Below are 14,817 nucleotides of genomic sequence, written 5' to 3'. Positions count from 1 at the left end.
CGCTGGGGATAAATGGAATGGGTTCATAACTTTAGCTGACTCAACAATCATGTGCAAATATTGCGGAACAAAGACGTTAGCGCATGGCACTTGGAACTGTTAACAGAAGCATCGTTTGGTACACAAAAAGACTTCCTAACACATATATCTACATTCGATGTTAATAAATCCCTCTTCCTCAGAGACGCTTTTCTTGCCACCGCCAGTCTATAGTTCATATCCTTTCTACATCGGCCATCATCAGTTATTTTACTGTACATTTAGAAAAACTCATCTACTACTTTTAGCGTATCGTTTCCTAATCTAATTCCATCAGCATCGCGTGATTTAACTCAACTGGATTCTGTTAGCCGTATTTTGCTTTTGTTGACGTTCATCTTATACCCGTCTTTCAAGACACTGCTCACTATGTTCAACTGCACTTCCAAGCCGTTTGCTGTCTCTCACAGAATTACAATGTCCTGGCGAAACTCAAAATTTATATTTCTTCTCCCTGAAGTTTAACTTCGTTGTCCGAATTTTTCTTTGGTTTTCTATACTGCCTTCTCAGTGTACAGATTGAACAACAACACTCATTCCCTTTTCGACCGCTGCTTCACTTTCATGACCCTAGTAAATATAGGTAAACTAGTTGATCTGAACAGATCGTTGGGATTTCTGGAGAGTGGGATATAGTACTAGGAAAGTTGTCGTCGGCGTACTGGAGGAGATGTACAGGTGGAATATGTTTAGCTGTGTAGAGGATATACAGTATGTAACCACTCCTTTTGTCGATAAGAAATTGTAATTTGTAAATATAAGTAATTGTTGCATATAGTAAATTAAATTATTATCAATACTCATTAAATTAACATTAATATTAAACAATATTAAAATCATTTAGAACCTATTGGTTTAAGGAATATGCAGCTGTAACCATTGTACTTTTTCGTTATACGGATATACTAACGTGAGGCATTCTTGCATTTCTGTTACTATTACTGCTGTTCTTCCTTCTGATACGACCCTGCATTTAATCTGTGTTGCGTTGCTTGTAGTTGTTACGAGAGAAAAATACATATTAATCTGAAAATAAAGCTGTTTTCCTTGAAGTAGCACAAGAGATATCTCGAAGTAACAGTTTAACTGAAACTGATTTCAAATTTTATCACATATTTAGATACATTGGGAAATTGTAGGCACTTTAATAGACAATATTTGGGATATTTTGAAACCATAAAAACTATGTGACTTCATTCAAAAGTGTTTTTTATAGTAATAAACAGCACGAAATTTACGTAATGAAGCAGAACGTTCTTCAGCTGTCAGTATTAGTTGTTTACTCACTCAATAACGGATATCTCTGGATCCCACTCTCGTGCAATAGTCGGCTTTACTTAAACTTTAATTCAAGGTTTAGAAATTTTGTACTGAGCCAGCTGGGAAAGGATATTTCACTCAAATCAGATAATCTTCCAGAGAAGAGTGTTTTATGTGTTGTACTACTTCTAACCGTGGAACTGTTTTTTTGCGCAAAGTCAGGAGCAAAAAAATCACGTAGACTACGAAATTCTGTCTTCCCTCCCAGCAACGTTAAAGAAAGAAGACCTGCGTGGAAGACTGTACATCATCGTATTGTTCTCCTGTGCTCACATTGAAAATACAAGAGTACTTGAAAGATACAGGGTTACAATTTGTGAACTGTATGAAATAAAATCGTCATAACTTCTGAACGGTTTGCGTTAGGACGTCCAAACTGCACCGGTTGGACGCGGAGCATGAGGAAATTAGTACGCACTGTATGGTTTGTTTAGCGACGAAGTCCACTTTCCTCAATAAGTAATATTTAGGGGACTGAGAATCCGCATTTCGGGATATAGAAGTCTCTTCGCCCTCAACGGGTGACTGCGTCACGGAATAATCGGTGCGATATTCTTTGATGGCACGGTGACTAACGAACGGTACGTGAAGGTTTTGGAAGATGACTCCATCTGCTTTATCCAAAGTTATGCTGACTTCGGCAAGATGTGGTTCATGCGAGACTGAGTTCGACGCCATCGAAGCAGGAGAATGTTTGATGTCCTGGAGGAGCACTTTGGGGACCACTTTCTGGCTCTGTCGTACTCAGAGGCCACTGGCATGGACCTCGATTGGCCGCCATATTCTCCGTATCTGAGCACGCGCGACTTCTTTTTCTGGGGCTATATTAAAGACAAGGTGTACAGCAAAACCCCAAAAACTCTTGCTGAGCTGAAAACAGGGCATCGACAAAATCGATGTTCCGACACTTCAGCGGGTCATGCAGAATTTCGCTATTCGTCCGCGCCACATCATTGATGGCAGGTATATCGAACATGTCATAATCAATATCCGAATATCTGTAGTGACGTTTACACGTTGAGTAAAGTGTGTGTGAACGCCGTGGATTGTAATTAATGTACGTTTTTTTTTTTCATGTTGTTGTTGAGGTCTTCAGTCCAGAGAATGCTTTGATGCATCTCTCCATGCTACTCTATCCTGAGCAAGCTTCTTCACTTCTCAGTACCTACTGCAGCCTACATCCTTCTGAATCTGCTTAATGTATTGATCTCTTGGCCTCCCCCTACAATTTTTACCCTCCACGCTGTCCTCCAATACTAAATTGGTGTTCCCTTGATGCCTCAGAATATGCCCTACCAACCGATCCCTTCTTCTAGTCAAGTTGTGCCACAAATTTCTCTTCTCTCCAATTCTATTCAGTACCTCCTCATTAGTTATGTGATCTACCCATCTAATCTTCAGCATTCTTCTGTAGCACCACATTAGCGAAAGCTTTTATTCTATTCTTGTCTAAACTATTTATCGTCCACGTTTCACTTCCATACATGGCTACACTCTATACAAATACTTTCAGAAACGAGTTCCTGACACTTAAATCTATACTCGATGTTAACAAATTTCTCTTCTTGAGAAACGCTTTTCTTGCCATTGCCAGTCTACATTTTATATCCTCTCTACTTCGACCATCATCAGTTATTTTGCCCCCCAAATTGCAAAACTCAACAACGGTCGTATACTAGCGTCTTGTGGTTTGTTAATTACCACGGGGTTGATGATACAGCTGTGCCGGAACTTTATTTGCGTTTCGCCGGAGAAGATTGACCAGCGGAACCGCCTGTATCCTGCTCTCATCATCGTAACCCGCCGACATCGTGCTGCCCAACGCAACGCTTCGTAGGCAACAAAAAGTTGAGATTTCGCCGAAACGCTATCGCCTGACCTAGAAACTTTCTTTCTCTATTAAAAGTATAAGAATTACAGACTCTATTCGAATAAATTGTTTGTTTAGTTTATGTTTGCTTTCTGCTAACGTAAATAAAATTACAATCAGTGAATTAAAAGTTGCCTGGTAGTCATTGTTGAAACACCAGTATATATAAACTTCTTCCTCTCATTAGAACTAATTCTCTTTGCATGTCAAAATTATTGTAATTATTTTATGTAGTTTTATGTATTGTTACGAGACTATATATATGAAAGTGACTAATAAGAGTATTTTGTCGCGAAATATTGTGTCGCGCGAAAATTACGGCGACCGTCATAATTGCTTGCGTTCTGACCAATAACGTAAAAGCTGCTATTCCCGTATTGGTGCATTTCCTGACTTGAGCGGGAATTATAAATGTCAGCTGTCAAATCAAGTAGGGACTGTTTACCCAGTAATAAAAGTTTTTGATATTGTATTGCTACGAGTCGTAGTATTAAGAGACACTGGTTATACTCAAAAGTGGGTACATGTATGGTGAACCCCCTCAGTGTTCATGCAATTATTAACAGTATTGTGTGTGATTCACGAAATTTTGTCACTTTTTCTAATTCCTTTCAGATATTGTCTTAGATGTCTTTGAAGGCCGGCCGGAGTGGCCGAGCGGTTCTAGGCGCTACAGTCTAGAACCGCGAGACCGCTGCGGTCGCAGGTTCGAATCCTGCCTCGGGCATGGATGTGTGTGATGTCCCTAGGTTAGTTAGGTTTAAGTAGTTCTAAGTCCTAGGGGACTGATGACATCAGAAGTTAAGTCCCATAGTGCTAAGAGCCATTTGAACCATTTGTCATTTGTCTTTGAAGTTATGAGAATATATACTCAATTTTGTCGGTTCAGGTTAATTTCAGAGCACTTTCTCGTCAATATTAGAGATTTCAGTTCATAAACATGGTGGGATCGTGACCAATTGAGAAGTATAACAAAGAGTGTGGTTTTGCAACTAGAATTTTGGATGACTTCACAGTTCAGATTTTGATAATTATTTTTCCTGTGGGTTGAAGTCATCACAATAAGAATCGTCATGGAAGATTAAAACTGTGTGCCAGACAGAGGCACGATCGTGGAACCTTGCGTATTGCAGACAGAGCTATCCAGCAAAGGTTTCGGGTTAGAGTCCCTGTCACACACACTGTTTTATTCTACTTAGAAGTTTTTAAAAACAGCGCACAGCTTGCCGTTGAGTGGAAGATTCGCCCCGCAAGCGAGGAGAGGAGCCAGCGCAGCGCAGAGCTTACTCACCCATGGAGGGCCGCACGATAGCCACGGGCAGCCCGAAGCCCTCGTCGCGCACCAGCTGCTCGGCCACGGCCTTGGTCAGTGTGTACGTGTTGGGGTAGCCGAGCGGCAACCTGCACAGTGGTCACACACTCAGCTCTAACTGACCCCTCCTCTCGCATCTGCAGCTGATGCATAGGCGTTGGACGTTAATATGGAAATATCGCTAGAAATGCATGCCTGAACATACATTCACCGCGATGGAATTATCCAAAAAGAACAGAAATCGTCAGATGTTACGTAAATGCACAGACAAACAAATGAAAAACTCAATGACTTATTCAAACACATTAAACACATTAGACACATTGTAAATCACGCATTGCTCAAGTATGTGCCGAAAAAGTGGGTTACCGACGGAAAAGTCCCACCGTGGTTTAACAGCGCAATTCGGAGAATGCTCAGGAAGCAAAGGCAGTTGCACTCGCGGTACAAGAAAGATCGGGAGAACGAGGCAGGCAAAAGTTAGTAGAGGTTCGTGCTGCTGCAAAAAGAGCGATGCGCGAAGCATTCAACCACTAGCACCGTCATACCTTAGCAAAAGATCTTGCTGAAAACCCAAGGAAATTCTGGTCTTACGCAAAGTCGGTAAGCGGGTCGAAGGCTTCCATCCAGTCACTCGCTGATCAGTCTGGCCTGGCAACGGAAGACAGCAAAACGAAAGCTGAAATTTTAAATTTAGCATCTGAGAAATCTTTCACGCAGGAGGCTCGTACAAACATACCGCGTTTTGAGTCTCGTACAGATTCCCGTATGGAGGACACATGATAGACATCCCTGGGGTTGCGAAGCAGCTGAATGGGTTGAAAATAAATGAATCGCCAGGTCCTGATGGGATTCCAATTCGGTTTTACAGAGAGTACTCTACTGCATTGGCTCCTTACTTAGCTTGCATTTATTGCGAATCTCTTGCCCAACATAGTCCCGAGCGACTGGAAAAAAGCGTAGGTGACGCCTGTATATAAGAAGGGTAGAAGGACGGATCCACAAAATTAGACCAATATCCTGAACATCGGTTTGTTGCAGGATTCTCGAACATATTCTCAGTTCGAATATAATGAATTTCCTTGAGACAGAAGTTGCTGTCCATGCATCAGCACGGCTTTAGAAAGCATCGCTCCTGCGAAACGCAACTCGCCCTTTTTTTCACATGATATCTCGCGAACCATGGGTGAAGGATATCAGACGGATGCCATATTCCTTGACTTCCGGAAAGCGTTTGACTCGGTGCCCCACTGCAGACACCTAACTAAGGTACGAGCATGTGTGATAGGTTACTTCTTAAGTAATAGAACCCAGTACGTTGTCCTCGAAGGTGAATGTTCGTCAGAGCTGAGGGTATCATCTGGAGTGCCCCAGGGACATGTGGTAGGTCCGCTGTTCTTTTCTATCTACATAAATGATCTTTTGGATAGGGTGGATAGCAATATGCGGCTGTTTGCTGGTGATGCTGTGGTGTACGGGAAGGTGTCGTCGTTGAGTGACTAGGAGGATACAAGATGAGTTGGACAGGATTTGTGATTGGTGTAAAGAATGGCAGCTAACTTTAAATATAGATAAATCTAAATTAATGCTGATGAATAGGAAAAAGAATCCCATAATCTTTGAATACTCCATTAGTAGTGCAGCGCTTGACAGTCACTTCGATTAAATATTTGGGCGTAACATTGCAGAGCCATCTGAAGTGGGACAAGCATGTAATGGCAGTTGTGGGGAAGGCGGATAGTCGTCTTCGGTTCATTGGTAGAATTTTGGGAAGATGTGGTTCATCTGTAAAGGAGACCTCTTATAAAACACTAATACGACCTATTCTTGAGTATTGCTCGAGCGTTTGGAATCTCTATCAGGTCGGATTGAGGGACAACATAGAAGCAATTCAGAAGCGGGCTGCTAGATTTGTTCCTGGTAGGTCTGATCATCACGCGAATGTTACGGAAATGCTTCAGGAACTCGGGTGGGAGTCTCTAGAGGGAAGGAGGCGTTCTTTTCGTGAATCGCTACTGAGGAAATTTAGAGAACCAGCATTTGAGGCTGACTGCAGTACAATTTTACTGCCGCCAACTTACATTTCGCGGAAAGACCACAAAGATAAGAGAGATTAGGGCTCGTACAGAGGCATATAGGCAGTCATATTTCCCTCGTTCTGTTTGGGAGTGGAACAGGGAGAGAAGATGCTAGTTGTGGTACGAGGTACCCTCCGCCACGCATGGTGTATTGCGCAGTATGTATGTAGATGTAGATGTAGATGTAAAAACAGAAGAAGTTTACAAACTGAGCAAGGCACCAACGCTTTGGTCCACTTCTGTCCTTATGTAAACAGGTACTCGGCCTGCCTGTGATTAATAGAGTTGACAGATGGCCTCCTGGGGGATATCGTTCCAGATTCAGTCCAACTGGCGCGTTAGATCGTCAAAACACCGAACTGGTTGGAGAACCCTCCCCATAATGCTCCAAATGTTCTCAGTTGTGGAGAGGTCCGGAAAACTTTCTGGCCAAAGTAGGGATTGGCAAGCACGAAGACAAGCAACAGAAACTCTCGTCGTGTGCGGATGGGCATTATCTTGCTGAAATGTAAGCCCTGGATGGCTTGCCATAAAGGGCAATAAAACGGAACGTCAAACATTTTCGACGCACCGCTGTGATGTGAGAGTGCTGCGGATGACAACCTAAGGGGTCCTGTTGCGAAATAAAACGGCACCCCAGAACATCACTCCTGGGTGTCCAGACCCTGTGGTCCAGGGCGTCTCCAGACACGTCTTCATCCTGGAATCTCATCAACTGGAGACGCCCCGGAGAGTGCTGGGATTCCAGTCCGAATGTCGCCCATTTTAAGGCCCGACAGGCATGACTGATGGTCTCAGGTGCCATTTTATTTCGACGCAGAATCCCTTAGGTTGTCATCCGCCGCTCTCTCACAGCACAGCGGTACGTTGAAAATGTTTGACGTTCCGTTTTGTTGCCCTTCAAAGTTTCAAATGGGACTGAGCGCTATGGGACTTAAAATATGGGATCACCAGTCCCCTAGAACGTAGAACTGGCCGCACGGAATTAACCGAGCGGTGTGGGGTGCTGCAGTCATGGACTGGGCGGCTGGGTCCGGCGGAGGTTAGTCCTCCCTCGGGCATGGGTGTGTGTGTTTGTCCTTAGGAAAATTTAGATTAAGTAGTGTGTAAGCTTAGGGACTGATGACCTTAGCAGTTCCATAAGATTTCACACGCTTTTAAACGTTTTTTGAACTTAGAACTGCTTAAACCTAACCAACCCAAGGACATCACACACATTTATCCCGACGCAGGATTCGAACCTGCGACCGTAGCGGTCGCGCGGTTCCAGACTGAAGCGCCTAGAACCGCTCGGCCACACTGTTGCCCTTCATGGCAAGCCATATTGGCCTTACATTTCAGCAAGATAATGCCTGCCCTTACACGGTGATAGTATCTACTGCTTGTCTTTGTTCTTGCCAGACCATAGCTTCGCCAATAAGGTTGCCTGTTCTCTTCCCATTTGCGAACGTTTCGGACATTGCCGATGGGGCCCTCTAACCATCTCGTGATTTTGACTATTTAACCCTCCAATTGGACAGAATATGCCTTGATATCTCTCAGGAGGCCAGCCAAAAATTGTATCAATCAGTGCCCCGGCGAATAACTATTTGGATAAGGGCCAGAGGCGGATAACGCGTTATTCACTTGCTCAGGTTGTGAAGCTCCTTCTCTTGAATAAATCATCCAATTTCTCTGAAACTGTTTGTTTGTATATGCAGATGAAATTTACTGCGATTTCCGTCCCATTCGGATAATTCCTTCGTGGTAAGTCGTTTTTTTACCGTAGAGTGTAAATGCAGACGCTAGTCAGCCCTGCAGCTTGCGCTGTCGTATTACCAGGAACGGCATCTTTGCCATGTCAATACATAACAAGTGTCAGTTGTGGTCAAAACAGTGTTCTCTGTAATGGTGAGTACATTATTTTAGAGCTTAGTGAAGTCGAACATGGCAGAATAGTTGGTTCTCGTATGGTGAATGCTTGTGCAACCACAGTATACGAAGTCCTTGGTGTTTCAAGAGGCAGCTTATCTAAGATTTATACCGCATACAGGAAAATCAGGAAAACTGATCATGTACTGTCACGACGCATGTCTTGAGTGACCGCGAAAGAACGTCATTCACGAGGACTGTGACGAAAACTAAGAGGATCACAGCTGCAAATGCCACTGCAGAACTGAATATCGCACTCGCGAACCATGGCAGCACCAAAGCATCACGAAGGGAGTTCCATAAGCAAACAATTGCAGAGTGAGCTGGAATTTCGAAACCAGTCAACAGTTACGCGAATGCCCGTAGCAGGAAAACGTGCTGCCGAAGCTGTAAAACCTAGAACGTAGAGAGTTTTCACCGGCGTTGAGCCACAATCATACAATACATTTCAAAAGAGTAGGCCGCCATTTGTCTGTGTATAATTATGGTTATATATTGTAATAAAAAGCAGTCAAATGACACTTAACTCTTTTGAAAAATGGTCTATGGAGCATTGGAAGAAAGTAATTTGGTCGGACGATTCTTGCGTCTTGTTGCACATGATTTGCAACTTGTAGCTGAGTTTACGTCGCCAGGGTGAAACATGATGGGCGTTCGGTGATGAATTGGGAGCAACGTCACGGTATTCCATGAGCTCTATGGTTACGCTGCGAGGTCGCGTTACTGCAAAAAATTATAAGACCATCTCGGCTCATCAGGTCCATCCCATGGTGCAATTTGCTTGTTTTCTAATAGTGACGCTATGTTCCAAGACGACAACGCCCATGCTCATACAGCTCGCATCGTCCAATACTGGCTTTGTGATCGTCAGGATGAACTGTCACATCTCTCCTTCCCACCCCAGTCACCACATGTCAATATTGCTGAGCTTTGTGGTCTACCGGGTGATCAAAAAGTCAGTATAAATTTGAAAACTGAATATATCACGGAATAATGCACATAGAGAGGTTCAAATTGAAACACATGCTTGGAATGACATGGAGTTTTATTAGAACCACAAAAATACAAAAGTTAAAAAAATGTCCTACAGATGGCGCTTCATCTGATCAGAATAGCAATAATTAGCATAATAAAGTAAGACAAAGCAAAGACGATGTTCTTTACAGGAAATGCTCAATATCTCCACCATCATTCCTCAACAATAGCTGTAGTCGAGGAATAATGTTGTGAACAGCACTGTAAAGTATGTCCGGAGTTATGGTGAGACATTGGCGTCGGATGTTGTCTTTCAGCATCCCTAGAGATGTCGGTCGATCACTATACAGTTGCGACTTCAGGTAACCCCAAAGCCAATAATCGCACGGACTGAGGTCTGGGGACCTGGGAGGCCAAGCATCACGAAAGTGGCGGCTGAGCACACGATCATCACCAAACGACGCGCGCAAGAGATCTTTCACGCGTCTAGCAATATGGGGTGGAGCGCTATTCTGCATAAACATCGTACGTTCCAGCAGGTGTTTATCAGCCAGGCTGGGGATGATGCGATTCTGTAACATCGGCGTACCTCTCACCCGTCACGGTAGCAGTTACAAAACCAGAATCACGCATTTCCTCGAAGAAAAAATAACCGATAACGGTACATGTGGTAAATCCAACCCATACCGTGACTTTCACGTCGTGCAATGGAGTTTCCACGACAGTTCTATGATTTTCGGTAGCCCACGTTCTGCAGTTGTGGGCGTTGACAGACCCTCGGAGCATGAAATGAGCTTCGTCGGTCCACAACACGTTACTCAACCAATCGTCATGTTCCGCCGTCTTTTGAAACGCCCACACCGCAAATGCCCTCCGCTTCCCTAAATCGCCAGGTAACAGTTCACGATGCCGATGGATTTTGTACGGATAGCATCGGAGGGTACGCCTAAGTGCCAACTAAACAGTAGTGTGTGGAATGCCGGTGCGACGTGCGACTGCACTAGCGCTGACTTCCCCGTGCATAGACGAATCCGCTACAGTCTCCATTTCTTCCTGAACTGTCTCAGGCAGCATTATGCCTTGTGCTCGTTCGGCCACTACGGGGTCTATCGTCTAACAACCCGTGGCTTCGAACTTCGAAATCATTCTCGCCACAACTGCATTTGTCAACAGACCTTTACCCGTTCGAATCCCCTTCCTATGGCGATAGGATCGTAACGCTGAACTAGCACATTCCCCATTCTGATAATACAGCTCACTAAAAGCGCCTTTTCAGGTAACGTCAACATGCTGCGACTGCTGGCGCATCTTATTATATCTCTCATTACAGCTCCTTTTATACACGATTGTCATGCGCAGTCACTGACGTTTTGGTGTCCAGCGGCTTCTGTCGGACATCTTGTGAACTTTTTTTTTTGGTTCTATTAAAACCCCATGTCATTCCAAGAACGTGTGTCAATTTTTACTTCTCTATCTACATTATTGACATTGTAATGCTGTCAGACAGCAAAGGACTTGGAAGTTGAACGGAATGGACAGTGTCTTGAAAGGAGGGTATAAGATGAGCAACAACAAAAGCAAAATGAGGATAATCGAATGTAGTCGAATTAAGTCGGATGATGCTGAGGGAATTAGATTAGGAAATGAGACACTTAAAGTAGTAAAGGAGTTTTGCTATTTGGGGAGCAAAATAACTGATGATGGTCGAAGTAGAGAGGATATAAAATGTAGACCGGCAATGCCAAGGAAAGCCTGAAGAAGAGAAATTTGTTAACATCGAGTATAGATTTAAGTGTCAGGAAGTCGTTTCTGAAAGTATTTTTATGGAGTGTAGCCATGTATGGAAGTGAAACATGGACGATATCTAGCTTGGACAAGAAGAGAATAGAAGCTTTCGAAATGTGGTGCTACAGAAGAATGCTGAAGATTAGTTGGGTAGATCACGTAACCAATGAGGAGGTACTGAATAGAATTGGGGAGAAGAGCAGTTTGTGGCACAACTTGTCCTACCAACCGATCCCTTCTTCTGGTCAAGTTCTGAGGCATGAAGTGATCACCAATTTAGTATTGTAGGGCAGCGTGGAGGGTAAAAATCGTAGAGGGAGACCAAGAGATGAATACACTAAGCAGATTCAGAAGAATGTAGACTGCAGTAGGTACTGGGAATTGAAGAAGGTTGCACAGGATAGAGTAGCATAGAGAGCTGCATCTAACCGGTCTCAGGACTGAAGAGCACAACAACATCCACATTATTCCGTGGTTTATAAAGTTTTCAAATTTATACTGACTTTTTGATCACCTGGTGCTTTAGAGAGAATTGCGCGTCATCGCCATCTCCTTGGACTATCGTTACCTGAACATACCACTGATTTGCGGGAGTAATGGTATAAGATTACCTTGAAAACCGCACTGAAGCTGTTTGTATCTATTGCGAGAGTACTGTAAGCTGCTTTGAATACCAATGGGTTTCCTACACCGTATTGGCATGGAAATGTGTTGTGGTTTTGTCGTTTCCATATTTGTGTCCACCTCCTGTACACTGAAGCTGCGTTATGGAAAGCCTTCTGGTAAAACTCCGAGGATGTTTTAATCTCATTCCAACAGTTCATCAGTTGTTACTCACTTGTTTACAATCAGTTTGTCCAACGGTACTTTGCAAACGATACTTTATTGGCAGAATTCCATAATATCTTTTAGTAGTTTGCAGCAATAAGATCTGAGTTTAGATTATAGAAAAGAATTCAGCCATTACTACCTTAACGTAGAAATGAGAATAAAGTGTGCAGGTTTTCCACGAAAGTTAGACATCATGCCTCAGTCATCACTTTCAAAAACGTCGAGCTATGCCTATGGAGTTGGTGGTGTTAGTCCTTATCTGAATAGGCACCCTTCAATGCGACAAGTTATTCCCAACGATGGAAGACTTGGAGAAGACCGGAGTGAGTAGAAGGCTGCACTTCGACTGTTCAAGACCTTGTACTGAAGTGCCTATTATTTATTTACATTGTCACTGATGAAATCAAGTTGAAAGATAAATCTATTTACGTGATACTATATGAATTTTGCACTCTACATTTAATTTCGAGTGTGAACAGTCATCGTTCGTTTTCACTCTGCAGCGGAGTGTACGCTAATATGAAACTTCCTGGCAGATTAAAACTGTGTGCCGGACAGAGACTCGAACTCGTAACCTTTGCCATCTACATCTACATTTATACTCCGCAAGCCACCCAGCGGTGTGTGGCGGAGGGCACATTACGTGCCACTGTCCTTACCTTTCTTTCCTGTTCCAGTCGCGTATGGTTCGCGGGAAGAACGACTGTCTGAAAGCCTCAGTACGCGCTCGAATCTCTCTAATTTTCCATTCGTGATCTCCTCGGGAGGTATAAGTAGGGGGAAGCAATGTATTCGATACCTCATCCAGAAACGCACCCTCTCGAAACCTGGACAGCAAGCAACACCGCGATGCAGAGCGCCTCTCTTGCAGAGTCTGCCACTTGAGTCTGCTAAACATCTCCGTAACGCTATCACGATTATCAAATAACCCTGTGACGAAACGCGCAGCTCTTCTTTGGATCTTCTCTATCTCCTCTGTCATCCCGACCTGGTACGGATCCCACACTGACGAGCAATACTCAAGTATAGGTCGAACGAAAGTTTTGTAAGCCGCCTCCTTTGTTGATGGACTACATTTTCTATTGACTCTCCCAATGAATCTCAACGTGGCACCCGCCTTACCAACAATTAATTTTATATGATCATTCCACTTCAAATTGTTCCGTACGCATACTCCCAGATATTTTACAGAAGCAACTGCTACCAGTGTTTGTTCCGCTATCATATAATCATGTAATAAAGGATCCTTCGTTCTTTGTATTCGCAATACATTACATTCGTCTATGTTAAGGGTCAGTTGCCACTCCCTACACCAAGTGCCTATCCGCTAAAGATCTTCTTGCATTTCGCTGCAATTTTCTAATCCTGCAGCTTCTATGTATACTACAGCATCATCCGCGGAAAGCCGCTCTACTATCTGAGCTACCCAATCACGACTCACGCCCCGTCCTCACAGCTTTACTTCCGGCAGTACCTCGTCTCCTACCTTCGAAACTTTATAGAAGCTCTCCTGAGAAAGTTGCAGAAAGAAAGGATATTGCGGAGACCTGGCTTAGCCACAGTCTGGGGGATGTGGAGTATGCAAGTGGTAGAGCACTTGCCCGCGAAACGCAAAGGTCCCGAGTTCGTGTCTAGGTCCAGCACACAGTTTTAATCAGCCAGGAAATTTCATTCGTTCCCCTACTTTAAGCAGAAATGTTAGTCAAAAAGAGGTTCATCTGCAGTCAGTATAAAAGTACTTTTCAGAACTGCAATCAGCGAACTCCGTTTGCTATTCTTTGCATGCTTTATAGTTCGTAAGGTAAATGACGACTTGGAAAATCAAAGACAGCTGGCTACTGATCATGTTAAGTTCTATGAGATTGGTTTGGATCTTTATACAGGGTGCTAAAAGAAGTGTAGAATAATTTGAGAGATGGAAGTATTCATCGAAACAAGAAAAATAAGTCCAATAAACTTGGGTCCGGAAAAGCATACTTCCCAAGATAAACACCTGTTTATAGAATGGCTGCGCGACGCTTTGTTGCGGATGTTAGCATAGTTTTTGCATTGGCGCTTCGTCAGATGTGTCGGCAGGGTGTTACGACGTCTTACTCACGGTACTCTACCTAACATTAGGAGGTCTGCAGTCAGCTGTGTGGTTAGAATCGTGTCGTGGGTTACGTTAGTTTTCGTCGTGTTTGTCTGCCGTATTGTAGAGTACTGTCAACTCTGGGTACGTATCACAGTGTTTTACCTTCTTCCAAACGTGGATTCACTTACGAGTTAACTGTTATTGCAATTTTTGTGCGTGCAAACGGTGTAGTACATTTACATTTTCTCTCTTCCACCATTTGTTAGCTAAAGCAGCCTACTACTTGACAAGTAAAATGTCGGGTATGATCGCCGGCCGCAGTGGCCGAGCGGTTCTAGGCACTGCAGTCTGGAACCGCGCCACCGCTACGGTCGCTGGTTCCAATCCTGCCTCGGGCATGGATGTGTGTGTTGTCCTTAGGTTAGTTAGGTTTAAGTAGTTCTAAGTTCTAGGGGACTGATGACCTCAGCAGTTCAATCCCATAGCGCTCAGAGCCATTTTTGACGGATATGATATTTTGTTATGGTTTAGAAAATGGAAGTAGTCTGCGTTGAGTGCCTTCTGATAAATTGTTCGGCAGACTTTTCCAGAGACAGAGGGACACAGGTATGTTAGCACCTCG

General features: G+C 43.7%; 1 protein-coding gene across 1 annotated transcript in view; it reads right to left on the bottom strand.

The window, feature by feature from the left end:
- Positions 1-14,817, bottom strand: part of LOC124711682 (fatty acyl-CoA reductase wat-like) — a 184,704-nt gene that overhangs the window by 38,506 nt on the left and 131,381 nt on the right. Inside the window, exon 5 of the mRNA XM_047241881.1 lies at positions 4,521-4,630. Coding sequence (XP_047097837.1) covers positions 4,521-4,630 — 110 coding nt within the window. The remainder of the gene's footprint in view (positions 1-4,520; positions 4,631-14,817) is intronic.

The sequence above is a fragment of the Schistocerca piceifrons genome, chromosome 8 (assembly GCF_021461385.2).
Source record: "Schistocerca piceifrons isolate TAMUIC-IGC-003096 chromosome 8, iqSchPice1.1, whole genome shotgun sequence".
Lineage (NCBI taxonomy): Eukaryota > Metazoa > Arthropoda > Insecta > Orthoptera > Acrididae > Schistocerca > Schistocerca piceifrons.
Note: the sequence above shows the minus strand (reverse complement) of the source record. Positions and strands in the feature narration are given on the sequence as shown.